Raw genomic sequence first — 22,976 nt, 5'->3', positions numbered from 1 at the left:
GTTTGAGCCAGGAGCCCGTGCTTGTCGGGGACGCTGCAGGACTCCGAAACTGCCATGCTACTTTGGAGACATACTGAGGACCCCATGTAGTTCGCCTAAATAGTCAAGTGGCCCACCAACCTCCTGCTACTAGAGAAGGAAGAGAGATACAAGGGGGAAATTTGAGCAAATAAAAAGATTTCTGCCTGAATTAAGTGGCCAGTGATCTCCGGGGAGATAGGGGCTTTATTTCTCACTTTCGCAAAGAAATAAGATGTGGTCCAGGCCTGACTCACCTGAAGGGTAGCATTCCCACTGCCGCTCAGGTGCATTTTTCTGTGGATAACAGAGTTTGTTGGGAGTTATGTGTGATTTTAGCCACCCAGGTCTAAACCTGGTACTCACTCTCTGTACACTCAAAGGGTTTATGCTTCAAGGGCGAGCCGGCTTGCTCAACTCTGTATCCAGCATGCGTCTGGCACACAGAAGCTGCGGCGGTAATCTTCCTGCTTCTAGTCAACCTTTCTTGAGCACTTACCACACAACAGCCACTACATTTGGACCCTCATGTGCATTATCGCCTTAATTCCTCATACAACCCTGGTGAGTACTGCCCATTTTACAGATGAGAAAACTGAGGTTTCGAGCCAATGACCACCCAAAGTCATACAAGTAGGAGCGTCGGAGCTGGTGCTCAATATACACTTGAGTGAGTGAGGGGGTCCATCTGGCATCTGCGCTGCCTCTGGGCTCCATTGGGAACACGTTCCCAGGCCCGAGGGTTCCCTAGTGTGGTGTGTGCACAGGTGCACACAGCCCCCAGGGGAACGCATGAGCCCACCTGCTCACCTCTGGCCTCACAGAGCAAACAGCATAAGGAATTAGACTGACACTCTGCCCATCAGTCCAGACAAATGTCCTGCCAGTACTGATCCCAAAGTCACCAGGCCACCACCCAGAGTCAGGGTGAATGGGGAAGGGGCAGACTAGCAGAGCCTGTGACCACTTGCTAATTTCCTGGGCTCACCTGGTCAAGCAGACAGGAGAGAGCCCGTGGCGGGTCTGAGGTTCATGGTGTTTGGGTCAAGGGCAGAAGTCCTGCTCTGAACCTGGCAGAACAAGCAGTTCAGAGTGGCCACACGTGCTTCCTGGGGTTGAGAGGTTTCCTCAGAATTCCCGTAGTTGGGGGGCAGGAGGCTCCTGTTGAGCACTTGACAGGGTCCCCCATGCCTGGCCTGGTGCGCCTATATGGGGGCTCTGCTGATCCATTTTGTAAAACAGCCACTAAGCACCACTGTCCGACTAACCTCATCCCCCAAGGGGCAGGCAGGCAGGTAGAGCCCCCCTCAGATGAAGCTCAAGGAAAACATCTAAATCAAATCAGGGAGTGAAGAGACAGCAAAGTTTCCTAGAGGAGGCGAAGCTTAACGACATCTTGAAAGGCCAGCAGAGGCCGGGCAGTCGGAGGACGCGTCTAGCAGAGGAAAGGGCATACGCAAAGGTGATAGCACAAACCCTGCCATGAGCCACATGCCACACTAAGCACTTTACAGACAGAATCACTTCACATTCTGACTCAGGAAAGTAATGCAAGCCACAGACACTAACGTGAGAGCAAGAGCACTGGGGAAATGCTAAGGAATGGCCTCTGGGAGTATTTTATAAAGGACGAGACGACTGGAAGATGCCCATCTACCCATTTAATAGGTTTCCGAAACGCAAGCCAAATAAGACACAACCACACCAAATCTAAATGACAACACTTTATTGCAGCATCGGCAAAGGTCAGATTCCTGAAGCTGGTGAAGATCGGGCAGCATTTCCATGTGAAATGTTACAACTTTACAAGTTTTGTTTCTTATTTAGTTCTACATGCAGAAACTGAAACATGGTAAAAGAAAAAAATGCAAAATAGCTCGAAAAGAAGATGTACTCAAGTTGTAGCATACAGAAGTGCTCTTCAACTAAATTTACTATGCCTACTGGAAAGCAAACGAAAGACAACTATCCTAAGAAATTAACAGACTGCCAGAAACAGACTAAGAACTCTCATTTCTATTTTTTTGGGGGGGGAGGGGGAACAAAACAAAACAAAATAAAAACAAAAGCAAAATAAAAGCTCTACTGTTTCCAGACTTTGTTTAGAGACAGAGGCTGTAAACCCATGAAGGTCAACAAAATCTCCAGGCCCCCTTCTCGCTGTCCTTCGTCCATCTTCTGTGACATCTGCCTGGCACGCTGTTTGTTTTCAATGATACTTACAATGGGCTCGACTCTCCCTGTTCTTAGCTGGTGTCAGACTCCCCTCAGCCCCTGGGTTCGTGCTTGTGTACTAATCGTCTTCCCATTTCCTCTGACCCTAACAGGCAATGCTTTGTTACTGACTCTGCTGGATAAAACTGATTGGTCGCCCTCATCCCGTGTTCCTCTTGCAACAAATTCCTAAACGAAACCCTTCCTGGTGGATTACCTGGTATTTGAATATCTTTCATCATTTTGTTGTCCTGCATGTCAGTTTTTACTAGAAGATTTTACTGCTTGCTCTATACTTTACTACTGTAGTCCTGGAGCCCCCAAATGTTTCTTCTTCCAACATGGGATGTTCAATTCAGAGACACTGTAACTCAATCAAGTTTAAACTCAAGTTCATTTCCCCCATACCATTACCATTACAACTGTTTCTTCTCCGGCTCAATCATCTCACTGACGCTCTTCTTGGTGTAACAGCTCAGGAGTCAAGTCAACCATCTCATATCTTGACTGCCATTCTCAAAAGAAGATTTAACCCTCACGTGATTTCCATTACAAAAGGCCTTTTATGCCTTATCTGGAAGCGTTGGCTTGTTCCCGGTGTTGGCAGAGGCTGCTGTTTCCGCCTCATGGCCCCAGCCTGTCCAGGTTTAGATTCTCAACTCTCTAGACCGACATGCTGAGATGTGTCCACTGCTCTCATTCAATTGCTGGAGGACTCCACTATCCACAACATCAGATACAGGACCTAATGAAATGACACGTGCTGCTGGATCAACGTCTCCTAGAGGCACAAACAGGGCAATGTTAAAGAACCAGTACCGAGGACACATCTCAGGCAAGAACAGGTCCCCCAAACACCACCAGCCACTGTTTATTGACGTCTGTGGACAAGCCAGGGCTTTGGTAAGAGTGCACAAACTCCTACAGAGTGACACAAGACTGGACGGGAGACACCAAAAAGAGCAACTCTGACGGTGACCAGATGGGTGGTCCCAGAGCTCCCCTCAACTACTTTCTAAGATGCTGAAAATTCATGGTTTGTGTTGACGGCTGAATTGTGTACCCTCAGATTTGTATGTTGAAGTCTAACCCCAATACCTCAGCATGTCACCCTCTTTGGAGACAGCGTCACTGCAGAGGGAATTAGGACAAGGCCAGACGGGAGTAGGATGAGGCCCCTGATCCAGTGTGACTGTGTCCTCGTCAGAGGGGGACATCTGGACACAGATACACAGCCTGGGAAAACACCACATGAAGATGAAGGCAGCGATCAGATGGTTGTGTGGAAGCCAGAGGATGCCAAAGACTGCTGGCAACCCATCAGAGGCCAGGAGGGAGCCTGGAGCAGATGCTCCCTCTCAGAAGGAACCAACCCTGACCTTAGATTTCGGCCTCCAGAACTGTGAGACAAACAGTTCTGCAGTCTTTAAGTCACAGTTTATCATGCTTTCTTTTGACAACTCTAGCAAACGAATATAGTTTGTCTCTCACAAGGCAAGCTGCACTGGTTTTATTTCCAAGAATGAAATGCAAACATGGAGAAGTATTTCTTTGGCTGGATACACCTGTAAGTCTGTAAGTCGCGCAGTTGTGCAAAAACTGAACTGCATAGAAAAAGGTAAGACAGTTCAGAACTCTCTGAGAGTAAGAAAAAACCTCTCTCCAGATGTCAAGACAAATCAATGTTCTGTAAGAGACTACTTGAGAGAAAGGCGGTGACTGAAAGAAGCAGCGTCCAGTCTGCTAAGTACGGCACGTTTCTCCCAGGCCCTGGCCGCTCAGAGTGTGGCCCACACTCCAGCAGCTCTGATATCACCCGGGAGCGTGTCAGAAATAAACCAGAACCAGCCTTCAGTAAGAGTCAAGATGGCTAAAATATGTGTTTTAAAGTTTAAGGAGTACTGGTATAATCCACATGAATTTATAGCATATATACTATGTTAGTCCTGACACTTGTCAGAGAGACTGAGTCTCAGTTTTTTCAACAGTGGAAAGCAGTCCTGTCCCGCACTACAGAATGCCTGGGTCACTGTGCTGCCGAGAGTGACGCTGGCATTTTAACTCCTAACAAGCAAACGCTTATACTTTTCAGGGCACTACTGCCCAGAGGGGCTGAAATTTTAACTGACAGCCTTATTTCAACTCGGATTAGAAAATATGAAAATCATTATAAATTAATGTCTGGGAGCCCTATCAAAACCCACAGCTAAGAAAAACTTAAAACTGCTTCGATAGCCAGTTTCCAAGTAAATTTCCCTTTATCTGCCATTTAATGTCAACAATATTAACAACTTTTAATACAAGTACTAGCTAAGTTAAGAGTCAAATTGAAAACAGTTTCTCAGACCTCACTCACAGATTTCCTCCTGCCTCCTCTGTACGGGAACGCACCAGGCAGACGGCTGCGGAGCCGCGGCTCTAGACACACATCTTCCTACCGAGTCTGGCCCAGCATTAAAAATAGAAGAGAAGAAAGAGGAGCCAAACCACCGAAAGACTCCACCCCAGGGTTATGTTCTTCCACAGGCTGCACTCCTCACACAGGTTTTAAAAAACAGCAAGAGCCCCTGGCACTCAAACGGCCCAAAAACTCACGCTTTACACGTCTGCTTGTTCCTCTACAACATTCATCTGTACCTGCATTTTAAGAGCACTGGCTTTGAAAATACCATCAAACCAAAAGACTTTACAGAGTCATTTACAAGCATGCTGGACAAGCTAGGGGTTTTTATTTTTTATTTCCCCAAGTCATGATTTTTGGAAAAGATTTTAAACAGGTAGAGCGCGTAGCTCAAGAGTGGGGAGTCACACAAAATCAGGAAAACCAAAGGGAAGGCGAGAGCTCAGGAGCATAAGATAGAAACGTTTATTAAGGGATGAAACATAGGTTTTTACAAGTCCCTCTGTCCATTCAGCAAATATTTACCGTGCATCTGCTAGGCACCAGGCACCAAGAGCTGTGAGAGAGAAAACGGCCAACAAGACAAGGCTTCTTGCCTGCCCTGGGCTTCACTCTCCTGGGGGTGGAGACAGGCCAGCCTGTGACAGAGCACAAGGTCTGGGGAAACACAGTGACCCGGGGCTGGAAGGTCACACTGGAGTATCAGGGTGAGACCCGAGAGAGGAGCAGGAGTTATCCAGGGGAAGAGCCTGAGAGGGTTCGGTTCAAAGAGAGGGAGGTGAAAAAGAGTCTAACTAGAAGAACCAAAAGGCCAGCTGGGTCACGAGTAGGGGAAAGAAGAGCAAGAGATCCAGCCATGAGGGGAGTGCGCTCCCACCACGCAGGGCACATGAACCAAGCTGAGGAGCTGGGACTCGATCCCACACGCCATGAGGAGCCGCCACGGGGTTTAAGCAGAAAGCTCACTCCCAGTCCAACAGTGGACCTGCATTCAGAAAACACTGGTAGAGCAGAGAGGATGAACTGGAGGGGCTGAACTGAGAGACCAAGAAGCCGCTCGGATGGGGCGGGCAGTAACCCAGACGAGAGGGATGGGCGCCCGATCCAGGACCTCGGCGGGGGAGGTGGAGCGAACAGGGCAAGTGCGAGAGAGCCGCTTTCTGGCAGCATCAGGGCATTTGCTGACGGAGGGAGAGGGAAGAGTCAACCCGCAGCCTCCTTTTCTAGTGTGGACACTGGGTGGGCAGTTTCCATTCTCTGAGCCGCAGAGCAGAGGAGCAGAGAGGCTGGTGTTCCCCTGAGCTGCCGAGGCGGGTGTGCAGGGGAAAGCTAGGGGCACACTCACAAAGGAAAATGGAGGCTTGGGCTGGAGACACGGACGATGACTGCGCTGCGGGGGGGAGGGGCACCTCTGCGGAGAGCACGTGGGTCAGGGAGGACCCAGGACCAGCCTGAGGGACACGAACGTCTCCAGGCAGAGGCAAGAAAAGGACCAGAAGAGACGGCAGAGCCACAAAGGTGAAGGGAAGAGACTGGCCCAGAAGAAAGGAGGGTCCTCGTGCAAGGTGCTCCGGGACCACTGAGGGCGACACGAAGCAGCAGTGCCGGGGGGAGGCAGACGCGGCACGAGGCGGCAGAGGGCAAACGTGGCCCATTCCCACTGGAGGGAGAGAAGGAAAACAGAGAGGTAACAGAGCTTTGAAAAGTGGTGGAGTAATTGGTAGCAAGCTAAGAAAAGTTCATACACACAACTGCAGCCGTGTGCGTGTCAGCGGACACATCTGTTTCCCTGTTTTTACTCCCTATGGTCTAAGGAAGGCTTGGTACTCAGACTCTCAATCAACAATTTTTTAAACAAATGCATGACTAGGGCAGAATCAGCTCTTTCAAGTACCTAGACAGGTTTCCCCGCTGGACCATAAGCTTGACAGTAAAGACTCTGTCCTCTACGTCTGAATTTTTCCATGGTACAGGACTGAACCCATGGAAGGTGCTAGACAATGTAAGCTGAGGGGAGCAAAGCCTGCTTTGTGCAAAAAGTAATTAAGAATCAAATGTCATATTTACGGATTCTGTAAAGTCACCCAAGCATTAAAAAAATCAGGAAAAGATGCTATATAGTTGCAATATCTGAACAGAGAAGGGACTGGGGACGAATGGACAGTGCTGTCCAGAGAGGGTTAGACTGCAATACAGCAGGTGAAGCTGATGGAAAACGTCAGGATAAAAATATTCCAATCATGAGACAAGAAGAGCGAACAGACATTACCAACAGCACAACGGTACAAATTTAAAGCCACTCTAAGAAAAGGTAAAAGGAGGAAACTAAAATTTCCAAAAAGGCCTCTTTCTTAACCTGGCTGGCTTCTACATCTTAACTGCAAATAAAAGATATTGTTAATGGACTTTAATGAAGGTAGAGTAATTTAAAATAACCTAATATCTTATGTCTAAATAAAAAGGTTTGTACATCATTTCTTAGATTTCTAAAAAAATCACACTCAAAAGAGACATTAAAAAACAGATCCCTAAACTGTCAGTGGCAAATCAATTTCCTAAACTGCAATCTGATTAGAGCTGTTTTAGCACATAGTTAAAAAAAAAAAAAACCTTATCGGGAAGCACACAAACATATTTACTGAGTGAGAGACACAAAGGCTCTACGCTCTGCATTTCCCCCAAAGCTACTACTCTCAACAGGGACCACTTCTGCTGCCCTGGCACCTGTCTTCTACACCTGCTTGCCTGTCTCCAACAACAAGAGGACATCTGAGGCGGTGAGCAGCTTCAGTCTCAACACTAATGCCCCCAGGGAGGCCCATAAGAGCAGCAAAGCCCATGTCACTTTTGATAATAACCCAAACACGAGACAGAAAACAGAGTTGATGGGTACGAGTCTTTAGACCAGATCCCAGGAAAACTTTGAACAATTTTATTCCTTAAAAAAAGATGAGTGAGGTCTTATTAGAGGATACCTTCTATATGAAATTCCTTACATTTTTAATTATCTCACATTAAGCAACTCAGGTTTAAGAAGAATAGCCATGGATCCCAGCAAACATTTTATAATTTCAAAGCAAACAAAACAAACTCAACCTGTAGGCTTCAAAGTCTAGCAAACAGGTTTTGAGTTTTCGTAAACATCAGGCTTATTTAACAGTGGCTTGAGAGATTCTAATGAAAAGTCTATGACTTCTCTCACACTAATCTATGACTAGTCTTCTCTATAAATGCAAAAGAGAAAATTTTAAAGCTGTAGTAGTCCAATCGGAGAAAGCAAAAGCTGAGAGTGGTGTGGCTGAAATCAAGATTTAAAAACCAAAAAAACCCCCCAAAACTCCACAAAACTTTAACAATTCTATAAATAGGCTTTCTTTCCTCAAATATCTACAACTCAAAGATTTTTCTCTTCTGCTAATAATTAGGCCTTTATCCTTAAAATAATCCGAACTATCTAACTTGTTCACGTGGACACCATGAAAAACGAAGAGCTGAGGCAGAGATAAGAGAGACCATCCTACCTCCCACCAGTCTTAAAGATTAGATCCGCGTTAGGCGCTCCCTTTGGATGTTGGTAACGAGGCCGCCGCTCCCGATTGGTGTTTGCTGGAGCCGGGCGCTGTGCAAGAGACTGCAGCATCTCTGGATCAGGAGCAAAACAGAAAAGGCGTTTAGTGTTGGTACATACTCCCACCCCCGACAAGAAGCACACAAAACCCTAGGGAGATGAGGTTTAGTAGTTCTGTCTAGTAGGTGACCGAAGAAAAGTAAGTATTACACAGACTAAAATGCTTAAGAAGTACCCGAAGAGTAAGATATGCTCTTGAATGTCATTTAATGTCCAATGTTGCCCTTCCAGTTACCGTGGCCACTACCTAAGAGTCCATCGAGTGAGGCAGTGAAGCAGTGTAAGAAGCAGTCCAGCACAACAGCTATGAGCATGCTATTTGGAGTAAGACAATGTTGGCTCAAATCCCAGCTCTGCCACTGATTAGCTAGGGGAGGTTCGGTTCAGTTTCCCCAAATGCAAAACGGGAGTAATAATAAGCACTTATCTCATGGAACTGTTGAGGATTAGATGCTGTGACTAAGTACAGAAACATCCAGCTATAGTAAGCACTTACAGTGAGAAGCAGCTACTGTTATTTATTATTAAGAACAGTGGTTTATCAACTGGAAGGGAAGATTCCAGAAGTGGGATTTAAAGATTAAAAAAACAAATATTTATTTACACAACAAGCTCTTGCACAAACAGTAGTCTGACTATACAGCACTGTAGAAATAATCACACTACGGCTCTAAAATCTGGATTCCGGAGGAATAACAAAAGGCTGGCTTAAAAGGTGTCCAGGGACTCTACAGTCCAAGTTCCGGTTAATCCAAGTGGGCTGGGTATGTCTACATAAAACTGGAATCTTAACTTGATGCCCTCAAAACTGAAGCAACATGGGGTCTATGCCATCAGGATTCTCAAGCACACAAAATGAGATGATTCTTGTTGAATAACAATTTGCTCACAATTGACTGGCAACATGAGGCAATTAAAACTCGATACTACCTCACCTGCAAACATAGCTCTAACAGTATAGAATCTAATGGAACCATGGAGGAAATAAAATACAACAAAAATTAATTAGTGTTATTTTACAAATAAGTGAGAGAAAAATGAAGACAGAATGGAATATAAAAAACAATTTCTCGGAGTTCCCGTCGTGGTGCAGTGGTTAACGAATCCGACTAGGAACCATGAGGTTGCGGGTTCGGTCCCCCCCCTTGCTCAGTGGGTTAACGATCCGGTGTTGCCGTGAGCTGTGGTGTAGGTTGCAGACGCGGCTCGGATCCTGCGTTGCTGTGCCTCTGGTGTAGGCCGGTGGCTACAGCTCCGATTCAACCCCTAGCCTGGGAACCTCCATATGCCGCGGGAGTGGCCCAAGAAATAGCAACAACAACAACAACAACAACAAAAAGACAAAACAAAAAGACAAAAAAAAAAAAAAAAAAAAAAACACAATTTCTCAAGCTAAATATACACAAACATGACATGAAAAGGCAGAGAATAACAAAAACCAAACAGCATCACAATTTTCCACTTCTGTCCTGGAAACGATTTGATACCTTGATAATCTTCTTGTTCTTGCCGTTCATTGATATCTAGTGTGAGTTTTTTCATTCTCATCCTCTCTTCTTGTTCTGCCTGTTGTTGGTTCCAATGATTTGCAGCAAGTTGGGAAGACATGGGTACATTAAGGATTTTAAACTGAGAAAAAAATAAAGAAATCACAAATGGCTTGAGAAAATCAAGAGAAAAAAAAGATTTCAAATAAATCAGTATGCAGAATTAAAGAGTTCTGAAAAATAACAATCTTTCCTTTCCTAGTGAGTCAGTAAAGATCGTAGCACTGAAGACCATAAATGGACAACGGTGCTACTCTGCTAGAGACAAACCATGAGGGATGGCTGGGAAGCGGAAAGCCACCAAATGCAACCTCCACGAACAGCAGATGCTCCTCCTTCCTGCACCCTGATGAGAAGTACACATCTAAGCAACAGGGGATCGTTGTCCTTTGTGCAGACACAGCACATACATGCGGCTGTTGTCAGAAAGGGTTTTATACAGCAAGCTGTAATCTGCAGCCTTATCACGTCTACCCTCTGGAACCAGTTCTGCCCTCCTAAACCATACAGAACAAGTCTAGCTCACCTTCCCAATGAACAGACCTGCATATTTCTGAAGACAGCTGTAATGCTGGCAAAGAGAAAGAGATCTATTTCTGCTACAGGGAAGTGTTCTTACCTACGGAATGTTGTTGTGAGCAGGATATGCAAGGTCAATAAACCTAGATGGGATCTATGAACTTACGGACCGTGGCTCCCTGGAAACTGTGAGGTAAGCCACAGAACCACCTGGGTATAAAAGGGAGACATTTCATGACCTAAATTGTCCCTGCTATGTATAACCTGCACATCTCACTTCGGAGACCTCCTCCAATACCCTGGACCAAAAGGCACATCAATTGTGGAACAGAAGGCCTTGAGGAGCAGTGCTCAGGATCTAGGAAGCTTGAATGCTGTATCTTTGAAATTACTAGTAAAGCTTAACACTGCAAAAGATCTCTGATATGCCTAATTTTGAATAATCTGATTCTCTGTATTGTCTTAGGTGTCCTCTCGCGCATTCTTTTTACAATGTACTTTAGTTATTAGTCAATATTCCTCTTAAAGTATAATACTCAGAATACTAAATGACCAGGCCAGATACACCATGGTGATAAATATTAAGTGGGGGTGCTAAACTACTTCCAAAACCAATTAACTCATTTCATATTTATCACAGAGGATCATTAAATATGGTGCATACAAAAATAAAAATACACAAGTTCCCATCGTGGCTTAGCAGAAACGAATCTGACAAGCATCCATGAGGACACAGGTTTGATCCCTGGCCTTGCTCCATGGGTTAAGGATCCAGCGTTGCTGTGAGCTCTGGTGTAGGTCACAGAAGTGGCTTGGATCAGGTGTTGGCTGTGGTGTAGGCCAGCGGCTACAGCTCTGATTTGCCCCCTAGCCTGGGAACCTCCATATGTCGTGGGTGCAGCCCTAAAAAGACAAAAATACGTAAATAAATAAAAAATAAAAATAAAAATATATTCAAGGCAGCCCGTTTAGCTCCCAGTCTAGCAGACCTCCCTCCTCTCCGCAGTGAACTTAGTTTGACAGGACCTGCTCTTCATGTCTTATACCCCCGCGCTCCTTACAACTATCACCTTTTATTTTATGAGCACAAACCCACCACTTAAAAACTGTAACATTAGTCAGGTATATCTGATATAGAGACTGCACATATTTACACACACAATTTGATGAGTTATGATACAGACATACACTCAACAAAACCTCACCTCCAACGAGATAATAAGTATATCCACCACAACCACCCTTCCAACCCAGCTCTTCCTCTCCCCATGCCCAGGCAACCACTGACATGCTTTCTGCCTCTACTGCCTAGTTGGCACTTAACTACAATTTTATATAAAATGCGTCACATATAAAACATATTCTATTTGTCTAAATTCTTTTCCTTAGCATAGTGATTGAGATGCATCCATGTCATAGGAACCGACAGTTTCTTTTTACGGCACAGTATTTTTCCCTTGGATGAACACACCAGTTTGTTTACCCATTCACCTGTTGACAGCATTTAGGGTGTTTCCAGTTTGGAGTTACTATAAATACAGTCATACATTCGTGTACAAAGGCTTATGTGGATGTATGTTTTCATTCCCCTTAAATGAACCATGTTAAGCATGGAAAAGCTGGGAATATCTGGCATGTTTTACTGGTTAAGAAACTTTCATTTTCCAAAGTGGTTGCACCTTTCTGCATTCCTCTAGCAGTGTATGAGAATTCCAGTTCCCTTACAACCTTGCCAACACCTGATTTGGTCAAGTCTTTTTAATTTTAGCCAGTCTAGTGAGTATATAGCGGTATTTTCGTTTTGGTTTTCATTTTCATTTTCCTAATAACTAAAATCATCTGTCTTAAAGCTCAATTTAGAATTATGCTAAAAACTGATATCAAGTTTACTGGAATGTAGAGTTTTCAGAATGTACTTTTTCCTTGATCTTGAAAAAGGAAAGACTTGCCCCCTATGAATCTTTTGACTTCTGTCCCGTTCTGTAGGACTTTTCTGAGCTTAATGACAACTGCTCTACAATTACAGATAATACTCCTTTCAGCCCCTGAGGATATAATATGCTTATGACCTGAAGACTCAGACTCATTTAAAGATGATGAATCATCTCTTTAATACTATCTAACTTTACCCAAATTTTAATTTACCCTTTCAGGCTGAAATCTTTGCTTTTTTCTTTCTTTTTTTTTTTTTTTTGTCTTTTTAGGGCTGCACCCTCAGCACATGGAGATTCCTGGGCCAGGGGTTAAATCAGAGTTGTAGCCACAGGCCTACACCATAGCCACAACAATGCTGGATCTGAGCTGTGTCTGGAACCTACACCACAGCTCATGGCAACGCCAGATCCTTAACCCACTGACCAAGGCCAGGGATTGAACCTGCATCCGCATGGATGCTAGTCAGATTAGTTTCTGCTGAGCCATGATGGGAACTCCGTGAAATCTTTCTTCTCAAAAGTAAAGTAAATAGTTTTTTCTATAATCTCTCCACAAATCGTTCCTTTCCTTATTCCTATAGCTCTGAGCACAGTCTTCTAAAAAAGCACTTTCTTCTTTTTTTTTTTTTGTCTTTTTTCTTTTTAGGGCCGCACCCGTGGCATATGGAGGTTCCCAGGCCAGGGGTCTAATCAGAGCTGTAGCCACCGGCCTACACCACAGCCACAGCAATGCGGGATCCAAGCTGTGTCTTTGAACTACACCACAGCTCACGGTAAGGCCAGATCCTTAACCCACTGAGCAAGGCCAGGAATCGAACCTGCAACCTCATGGTTCCTAGTCAGATTTGTTAACCACTTCGCCACAATGGGAACTCCTAAAAAAAGCACTTTCTCATGCTCCCAAAGCACACCTCCTTTAAAAACTGCTGGTTGTCCACTGAATGGGAAAAAATATTTGCAAATGAGGCAACTGACAAGGGATTAATCTCCAAAATATACCCCAAACTCATGCAGTTAAATATAAAAACAAAAACAAACCAATCAAAAAACAGGGCAAAAGATCTAAATAGACATTTTTCTAAAGAAGACATAAAGATGGCCAAAAAACACATGAAAAAATGCTCAGCATCGCTAATTATTTGAGAAATGCAAATTGAAACTACGAGGTATCATACATACCTCACACCGGTCAGAATGGCCATCAAAAAATCTACCATTAATTTTATAAATTGTACATGTAAGTTGGCCTGGGAACTTTCACATGCCATAGGCACAGACAAAAAAAAAAAAAAAAAAAAAAAAATAACAAATGTTGGAGAGGGTGTAGAGAAAAGGAAACCCTCCTACACTGTTGGTGGGAATGTAAGCTGGTGCAATCACTATGAAAATAGTATGAAGGTTCCTTAAAAAACTATAGAACTACCATATGATCCGGAAATCCCACTCCTGGGCACATATCCAGAGAAAACCATAATTCAAAAAGATACACGCACCCCAATGTTCCCAATGTTCACTGCAGTACTATTTACATAGCCAAGACACGGAAGCAACCTAAATGGATAAAGGACGACTGGATAAAGATGTGTGCGCGTGCATGTGTGTGTGTGCGCGTGCATACGTGCATACACAATGGAATATTACTCAGGCATAAAAAAGAATGAAATAATGCCATTTGCAGATACACAAATGGACCTAGAAATTATCCAAAATGAGGTCAGACAAAGAGAGACAAATATCATGTGAAGTCATTAATATGTGGAATCTAACAAAAACGAGACAAAAGAACTAATACAATAGAAACAGACTCAAAGATTTTGAAACCAAATTTAAGGTTACCAAAGGGGAAAGGAGGGGCAGAAGGGGTAAATTAGGAGGATGGGATTGAAACACACACGCTACCATATATAAAATAGATAGGTAATAAGGGCCTACTGTACAGAACAGGGTAACCTACTCAATATTGTATAATAACCTATGTGGGAAAAGAATCTGAAAAGGAACAGATATATGTATATGTCTAACTGATTGACTTTGCTGTACACCTGCAACTAACGCAACTTTCCAAGTCAACTACACTCCAATAAAATGTTTTTTAAAAAACTGTGTGAGCTGTTTATTTCTAAATCCTAGGGCATGTGTCTGATGATGGTCAATTTTTCCTCCTTCCACAATTACGCATGCTATGCTCTTTTTTTTTTTTTTTGGTCTCGTCCCCAAGTTTCCTTTCATTTCCACAATCAATTCCTTCATAAGATAATACATATTTGCCAGGAAGTGCTGCAGAGAAGTTAAGAACATGGATAGATTAGGTTCATACCTCAGCCCTCTCATTTACTAGTATGACCTAGCAAATCACTTAAGAACACTATTTTTCTCATCTATAAAATGAGGACATCAATACTGTCTTTAGGGCTGCTGTGAGAATTAAATGAGATGCCTAGTGCATATTAGGTACTTCCCTACATATTACCTATTAATAATGCACTTAATTTATTGACATCTGGACTCCTAGTCTCTCTCATTACTTCCTATACACCACGATAAAAAAACTATTAGCAAAATAAAATCACAATTAAAAAAAAATCATCTTCTTAGCAGAACAAGATTAATAACCAACAGGAAGAAACTGAAATCCTTAACTACTTTGTACACCAAAGGCCCATGTAGTAAGTAATCTGAATCAGAAATGAGACTTGTCCCAACTGTTTCTTATTTGTACTAACAAAAACAAATGAAATAAAGTTAAATAAAATGGCCACATTCCCTGTACTAAACTTTTTCATTCATTTTTCAAAATTCAGGAAGACACACAAAAAATAAGTAAATGAAAAAGCTTAATTAACTCAAACACACATACCTAATATGTGAGGCCAAAACTTCATCATAAATTCACTCTTCCTAAGTAGTAGTTATTGTGAGATGTCATAATACCTCACAATGAAATTCTTTATTTCATTTGATTGTACCTGTACTTTCAAATCTAGATGCTATAAAACTATTAGCAGGAGTTCCCTTGTGGCGCAGTGTTGTCACTGCTGTGGTGTGGGTTTGATCCCTGGGCCCCAAACCAACTATTAGCAGAGAAAAGCTCTACTAAACAGGCACTGGAAACAGAGTTGGGCCAAATTACATGACACCAGAGAGAGAGAGATGGCAAATTCTACAAAGACCACAACTATGAGAATTTCAGAATGAGAACTTTAAGCAAGTTTCCAATCTGTCTCTAATGGAATAATGAAATCTGGTTAGCAGGTATATCCACAAAGACACTCTAAGTTAACAGTTAACCTGTTAGTACAAATTAAAGACACAGCTAAAATAAATCAATACATTAATTTTAAAAGATATGATTACATGTAAATGAACAATGAATTCCATAAATTTTAGTGTTATTGTTATCACAGTTACCTTACTATTTTTATTATAGGTAGGCATTCTGGGCAATACTGAGTATTGTCTCAGTAAAACATAGCTATGTTTTTTTTGAGAGTGACGGCTAAATTTTAAGTCATTCTCTATTCAATTAAGATGTCTTTTGAGATGGTAAGGGTTAAAAAGAGGTGAAAGTCTGAGTTTCTTTTTTTTTGTTGTTGTTTGCTCTTTAGGGCTGCGCCCACGCCATATGGAAGTTCCCAGGCTAGGGGTCAAATCAAAGCTGTAGCCACAGGCCTACACCACAGCCACAGCAAGGTGAGATTCAAGCCTCGTCTGTGACCTATACCACAGCTCACGGCAATCCTGGAGCCTTTAACCCACTGAGCAAGACCAGTGGTCAAACTCACATCCTCATGGATACTAGTTAGGGTCTTAACCCGCTGAGCCACAACGGGAACTCCACAAACTGCGAGTTTAAGATGCTTCTATCTGTCACCACATAAACACACTTGGCAATATAACAGGATGGTCACTTAGCTTCCCCTGATTAGTTCTGAAAACATTTGCAATGTCACTCATAATTAAGTAATGGTAAGTCTAATGATGACTATTCTAATCATACTAATAAAATAAAATTGTATTAAAAATTATAAAGAAAACTCATAATGATTTGATCGAAATGTTAAAAATACAGGCTTTCCTTCATTTATAAGACTAAAAATTTTTTCTAGAAAGTTCCAGATCTTCTAAGGGGAAATAATAATAAAAAAAAAAGCCACTCACATATTATGGCCCAAGACAAGTTTTACAAAAGGAAAAGTTCTCAAGCATTACAGACTTAAAAACAACAGAAGAGACAGCAAGAAATACAGAGAGCACAAGAGATGAATTTCCTGGTGCTGCCTTCACCAGGTGTGTTTACTGTAAAGCTGCTAAGATACTTTTGAAAGAGAGGCACCAACTTAGGGCAAATTAGATGACAAGAAGATAGAAGTCACTCAAACTAGATTTGCTGGAGCATGACAATGGCATTAAAGATGATTTTAAACAAAGGTTTTTTTCTTTTTTTTTTGCTTTTTAGTGCCATACCCACAGCATATGGAAGTTCCCAGGCTAGGGGCTGAATCGGAGCTACAGCTGCTGGCCTTGACCACAGCCATAGCAACACTGGATCCCAGACCCACTGACAGAGGCCAGGGGTCAAACCCACATCCTCAGGGATACTAGTCGGATTTGTTTCTGCTGCACCACAAAATAACCCCAAAATAAAGGCTGTACTTTCAAGCTACTTTGTGGAGTGCCTACTGTGGCACAATGGGCTAAGAACCCAACTGCAGCAGCTCGGGTCACTGAGGAGGCACAGGTTCCATCCCTGGCAAGCACTGTGGGCCAAACAATCCAGCAATGCTCAGGTTGTGTTGTAGGTTGGCAGCTGCAGCTCGGAATCAACCCCTGGCCTGGGAACTTTCATGGTCATTTAAAAAAAAAAAAAAAAAAAAGTGACTTTGTAACTGAAATTGAAATCACACACACACACACACACACACTCCCAAATTACTATGACAGGTAAGTATCAACTACTCCAGTCAAAAGACAAGCAAAACAAATCATAACTTAAATACTAACTCTAAAAAAATGGGTTGTTAAGTATTAAACTATAATAAATATATCGTGCATTTGTTTAAAACAATTGACAAGTTCTTTAGGAGTTCCTGCTGTGGTGCAAGTGGATCAACAGTTTCTCTGCAGAGGTAGGGACGCAGGTTCAATCCCTGACCCAGTGCAGTGGGTTAAGGATCTGGTGTTGCCACAGGCTGCAACTTTGGCGTGGATTTGATCCCTGGCCTTGAGAACTCCATACGCCGCAAAGCAGCCAAAAAAAAAAACCAAAGAGGTTCTTTAAAAGGTTCTATTACATAATGGTTCTACTACATTAAAACTTTTGCTATAATAATCAAAACAGTTTATTTCAATTAATGATTCTAATTCATCGGAATTTAAATCTGGAAGGAAACTGTCCACAGTATTATCCTTCCTTTTCAACTACACACTTCACTGGTACAGATTTCTACTTTCCTACTGACTACAGAAGAAAGTTATTTCTGGACACAAAATTTGGTGCACAAAGAAATCTTTCACTTAAGAACTAAAGATTCCTATAAGGCTATGCATTTCATGTTTCTAGAAAAACTGTTACACCAGAAGGGCCAACACCCAAAACTCAAATAAAGAAATAAAAGTCAGAACAAAATACACTTTCTTTTTCAGGCCACAAAATACCAGTGACGTTTCTTCAAATAATGTTCCTAAAATTGAGCCTTTTCCAAAATTCCAAATAATGTTTCTGAGTTGAAAATTTACTTACTAACCAAGTACTTTTGAGCTCTTGTTTCACGTTTGTTAAAAATTTTTAAATTTAAAAATTTTAAAAATAAAGCTCAATAAAAACATTTCCTTAAACAAAACTTCACATTTTAAGAAACAAGGATTTCACTCCTCATTCTGAAGTTATTTGGGTTACACAGTACATAATCTACTCGCTTTGAATCAAAAACATTTCCTCTAAAATACAGATGCATTGGAGTTCCCATCGTGGCTCAGCGGAAACGAATCCGACTAGGAACCATGAGGTTTCAGGTTCCATTCCTGGCCTTGTTCAGTGGGTTAAGGATCCAGTGTTGCCGTGAGCTGTGGTGTAGGTCGCAGATAAGGCTCGGATCTGGTGTTGCTGTGGCTCTGGCGTAGGCTGGCAGCCATCGCTTCAACTAGAGCCCTAGCCCAGGGACCTCCATATACCGCGGGTGTGACCCTAAAAAGCAAAATAAAGAAAGAAGTAAATACAATAAAATGCAGAGACATAGTCTTATTTCGACCCATACAATTAAGAATTTAGAACTGCTGAATTTTCAAAGCCAAGTTTCTCAAGGTCGGTTTTAATTTACTGGCTGTACATCGTGAAAGAGCAAATGCGGTACACCAACGAACAAAGTTTAGTGAATTTTCACGTATGCCTCAGAAAAAGGAGGGACACACACAAAAAACTTAACTATTTGCTGTTGTGAAATCTGACCTTCACAGAAAGATACTCCTAAGGCCCCTTCTAAATAAGAAAAGTCAAGGCTCAGGAAGTGTGACAATGCAGTAAAAATGTTCGGGAGCTGTGCAGGAATGGGAACCAAGGCCTACTTACTTGAAGTTGCCATGCAATTGCCCTGCCTTTCGCAATTAAAAAAACACAAACCTTTCTTTTTATGCCAAAAAAATCTGGTGATGAGGGGACAGTGAGGGAGAGGAAGGAGGGAGCCAAGAGATTTTAAAGAAAAAGAAAATGAAGCAGTCTCAAAATGTGATGACTGAAATAAAAAAGTCTACCCAGAGAACTAAGTCATCCCTAGAAAAGCAAAGCAAAAACTCTGGGCTATGAGAACCCTGCTAACCATGGTGAACTAGCAGCTCCCAGTGCTCTGAGGAGAGTGGTTTATCAAGATCCCACTCCACCGTCAAGCTTGGGGTCTTGATCAAAAACAAACCCGTATTTCTCTAGGGACCGGGTGAGGGATGAGGGAGATGGAAAGTGCTCGGGCTCAATGCTGGACTGAGGGTGAGAGAGGGCGCAACTTTCCTAAAAATCTGATAACCCCAGAGCCTGGAATGGAGGCCTAGAAAGGACTTCGAAAGACATTTCCTAAAACAGAGCAGTGCTCCGAATCTAAGTCAAGGTTAACTATGTAAACATCAATCATCATGTTTTGAAAAAGCCTTTGTCCACCTTTCCATTCTAGGCTTCTAACTGGTATATAGTTTTAACATCTCGGGATTTACTTACACTACAGCAAAATAACGGTATACTGTGTAACTCTGACCTTTTAAATAACACGAAGTTATCCGACAAAAGCAGCAGGCCTCACCTCCCGGAGGGTGCTAGTGGACAGCGAGCAGAGGACCCCTCTCCTGCCAGAGGACCCTCGCTTGGGGTCTTCCCGACCTCCCGGACCACAACAGCAGTCTCCTCTCATGGCCTCCTCCCCACCCCACGTCTCTTTCTATCCTCTTTTCTTGCTTTATTTTCCTTCATAGCACTGTCCACAACCCAGCATTATTTCTTTTTGACTTTTTTAAAAAAAAATTGTATTGGAATATAGTTGATTTACGATGTTGGGTTAACTCCAGGTGTACAGCCAAGTGACTGAGGTACACACATAACCCATTCTTTCTCAGACTCTTTCCCCACACAGGTCACTACAGAACACTGAGCTGAGTTCCCTGTCCTCTACGGTAGGTCCCTGTTGGCTACTGGCATTGTTTCTTTACTGTCTGCCTCCCAACATCAGAACAAAAGCTCTGAGAGAGGAGGGCCTTGATTGACTGATCTATGTTCTGCACATGGAACAGTGCCTGGCATGTAGCAAGTGAACAGTAAGTATTTGTTAAATGACTATTTGAATGAATGTGGGAGCCATTGATTGGACCTGTCTATGATAAGCTGTGGTGGCCACCACATTTCATAGACTCTAACACCCATTAATTATAAGATGCACCATTATTTTACCTATCACTGAAACAGGAAAAAAATGCTGTCGATTATCCCTAGATTCCATTAACTCTAAGAGGCCGCTCGATTTTAGAAAAATTAGTGTGAGTTTTTTCATAATTGGTAATATATGATGCATCCCCGAGTTGTGTCTGAGAGCTGGGCTCTATTTCCTTCAGAGCATTTTTCAGTCTGCAAATATATCATGTTTGTCTCTCTCCCTGGGCAGGGTGTGTGCTCACGAGGCCAGAAGCTTCATCTTGTTCATCACTGAAGCCCCATACTTAGGAAGACAGCACTGGATGAGTGACACATGAATCACAGTGGCAGCTCAGTAGTGGGGAAACAATTCTGAGGGGGAAGGAGGAGAAGGAGGTTTAAGGAGAACAGAGAAGGATCGGGGTCAGGAAACAATGATTTTTCGAAAGAAGTCTTGGCAAGTGAGCACTGTTTTGAGATTACCTACTACCACCTCCCTTCCTTTCCTACTCTGAGCTCACTTGTGAAACCTTCCTCTTCAGAGTCAAGATATTTATACAGTCACACAAACATTCATGGTTTAAACTTTAAAGGTCCTTTCCATTTGAGAGAAGTCAGATGTATCTTCTAAACACACAAGAGATAAATTTCTACCACTGAACATCTTCAATGTCTCCAGGTCTTTTCCCCCTTGTAAACAAAAGATAATTTAGAACCTATAAAATAGTTACTACTTACACTTGATAACTAACAACCCATTGTGAATACACAGTGGACAGATTCTTACCTGCTGTTTATTGCCTTTTCTGGTTAACATAACGAACGGCATCGTATCTGCAGACTCTGCCTCTCCTTCCCCACCCCCGAGTGGGGGCCCTTTCCTCAGCTGGCTTTTGAGATGCAAGGGAATGGCCACATCAAGTTGGTGCACCTTAACAGATTCGCCACTTCGTTGCTTAAAGACCGAAATGAAAAAACTGTGAATATTCCAAGTATACATGAGCATGTGTAAACATAAATGGCAAACAACTCCTTCAGGGCTCTATTCCTTACGACAATCATTAGGACCAGAGTAATCTCTCTGAAACCACAGTGGCATCTCCTGCCACCAACCCTTGCACGTTCCCTGGAAGCATGACGTGACTGGGCTCCTGCTGACCGCTCCAGCCCCTCCCAAGCTCAATGCTGTGGGTTCTACTGTTTCTCTGTTCTTGAATGCACTGTGCTCTTCCCGTCACAGCACACCCCCTCCTCATAATTAGCATGGGCCATAACTGACTGCTTATCCTGACTGCAGTGGGGGGAGTTCAACACTGAACCCTTTCGGTGTCTCTGGCAGTGCTTTATACACAGCAGGAGCTCAATTAATATGCAAGAATGAATGGAATCTATTAATGTTCAGATTAACTTCCTGCATGTTAATATCAATTATTTTTAATAACCATACTGCATTTATCAAAAAATTATTATCATCATCATTATTATTTGTCTTTTTAGGGCCACACCAACAGCATGTGGAGGTTCGCAGGTTAGGGGTCAAATCGGAGCTGCAGCTGCCAGCCTACACCACAACCACAGCAATGCAGATCCGAGCCGCATCTGTAACCTACATCACAGCTCATGGCAATGCCAGACCCTTAACACACTGAGCAAGGCCAGGGGATTGAACCTGCATCCTCATGGATACTAGTCGGGTTCATTACCACTGAGCCACGATGGGAACCCTCAACCAAATGCTTAAAAAAAACCTTCACCAGTGACTTACTGTGTATTAGGCTTGGGGCTATTAATACTAAAAAGAGTCTCTACACTCAAAGAGCTCATAAAGTTGTTGAGAGAAATTAATTACAATTCATCTTAGTTATGTATAATTTGTGCTGGGGAGGGAGTGACCATACCAGCCTGGTTGAGAGTGCATAGGTGCTCTGATTTCACAAAAGGCTGAATGAAAATGGGATTTCGAGAACATTAAAGACTTCACATGACTTTTTGCAAGCAGATGGTAAAAGAGCATTTTTGGGGCTATGGAGGGAATTTAGGCAGGAGAAGAACAGGTGCCAAAGCAATAATGTGACAGCAGGTGCATTTAGGGAACTGCAAATAATTTTCTCTGTTTGACGAAAGGTGCACTAATGAGAAAAGAGATGAACATGACTCTTTAAAACTAAACAGGCACCACAGAGAGGACACGAAGATGTTAACCTGCTTTATTGCTATTTAAATAGTCTTGATTTCAACACCATTTTTGCAAAAGACTTGCAAATAAACAAAATGCTAATAAAAGTATAAGGTTGCCCTGTTTTTTATTTCTAAGTTCTAATTTGTTAGAATTTACTTGAAGTTCTCCCAGGTTCATAATATTTATAAAGATTTTTTACTTAAAATTGAAAGAATCATATTAGACGAATCTTGATTTATAAATTATCTTTCTTTCTTGATTATAAAATGAACATATTCTCTTCATAAACTATTTCAATACAAAAATATATTTATTACCCAGTGTGTCCAAACCAGTCCCTCCAGCTACTTCCCTCTGACCAACTCCAAGTGCAACAACTACTAACAATGGGTCATGTGATTCCAGACCTTCTTGCATATCTACACATACACACATATATATGTGTATATGGGTATGTATACATATATATATACACACCCATACACACACATAAACAAGAGCAACCATGATATATATTATTCTATACTAAACATACATGTTTTTCTTCTTTTTAATTCTCACTACCAAACCATTCTGTTCATTTAGTTCCTAAGCAGTTACCACAACCTGAAATTATGTATTTGTTGTTAAATACCTATCTTTACCCCTAAA

At 42.5% G+C, this 22,976-nt stretch overlaps 1 protein-coding gene across 6 annotated transcripts in view; it reads right to left on the bottom strand.

Annotated features, from left to right (window-relative positions):
• Window positions 1-1,729: 1,729 nt before the first annotated feature.
• Window positions 1,730-22,976, bottom strand: part of UPF2 (UPF2 regulator of nonsense mediated mRNA decay) — a 101,677-nt gene continuing 80,430 nt past the window's right edge. For 5 of the 6 annotated variants that reach the window (XM_084980517.1, XM_084980516.1, XM_084980518.1 and 2 more), the window contains 4 exons: window positions 20,934-21,101; window positions 9,749-9,890; window positions 8,155-8,275; window positions 1,730-3,013 (listed from right to left, as the gene is read on the bottom strand). In XM_084980517.1, coding sequence (XP_084836643.1) covers window positions 3,004-3,013; window positions 8,155-8,275; window positions 9,749-9,890; window positions 20,934-21,101 — 441 coding nt within the window. In that variant the 3' untranslated portion in view covers window positions 1,730-3,003. Of the gene's footprint in view, window positions 3,014-8,154; window positions 8,276-9,748; window positions 9,891-20,933; window positions 21,102-22,976 lie in introns of those variants that run through there. The other variant, XR_014818103.1, reaches the window with a different exon arrangement.

The sequence above is a fragment of the Sus scrofa genome, chromosome 10 (genome assembly GCF_054392235.1).
Source record: "Sus scrofa isolate SSC_HxYL_T2T_F1_AM1 chromosome 10, Sscrofa_HxYL_maternal_Yorkshire_Landrace_v2.0, whole genome shotgun sequence".
Classification (NCBI taxonomy): Eukaryota; Metazoa; Chordata; class Mammalia; order Artiodactyla; family Suidae; genus Sus; species Sus scrofa.
The sequence above is the reverse complement of the archived record's forward strand: the minus strand, read 5'-3'. Positions and strand labels throughout refer to the sequence as shown.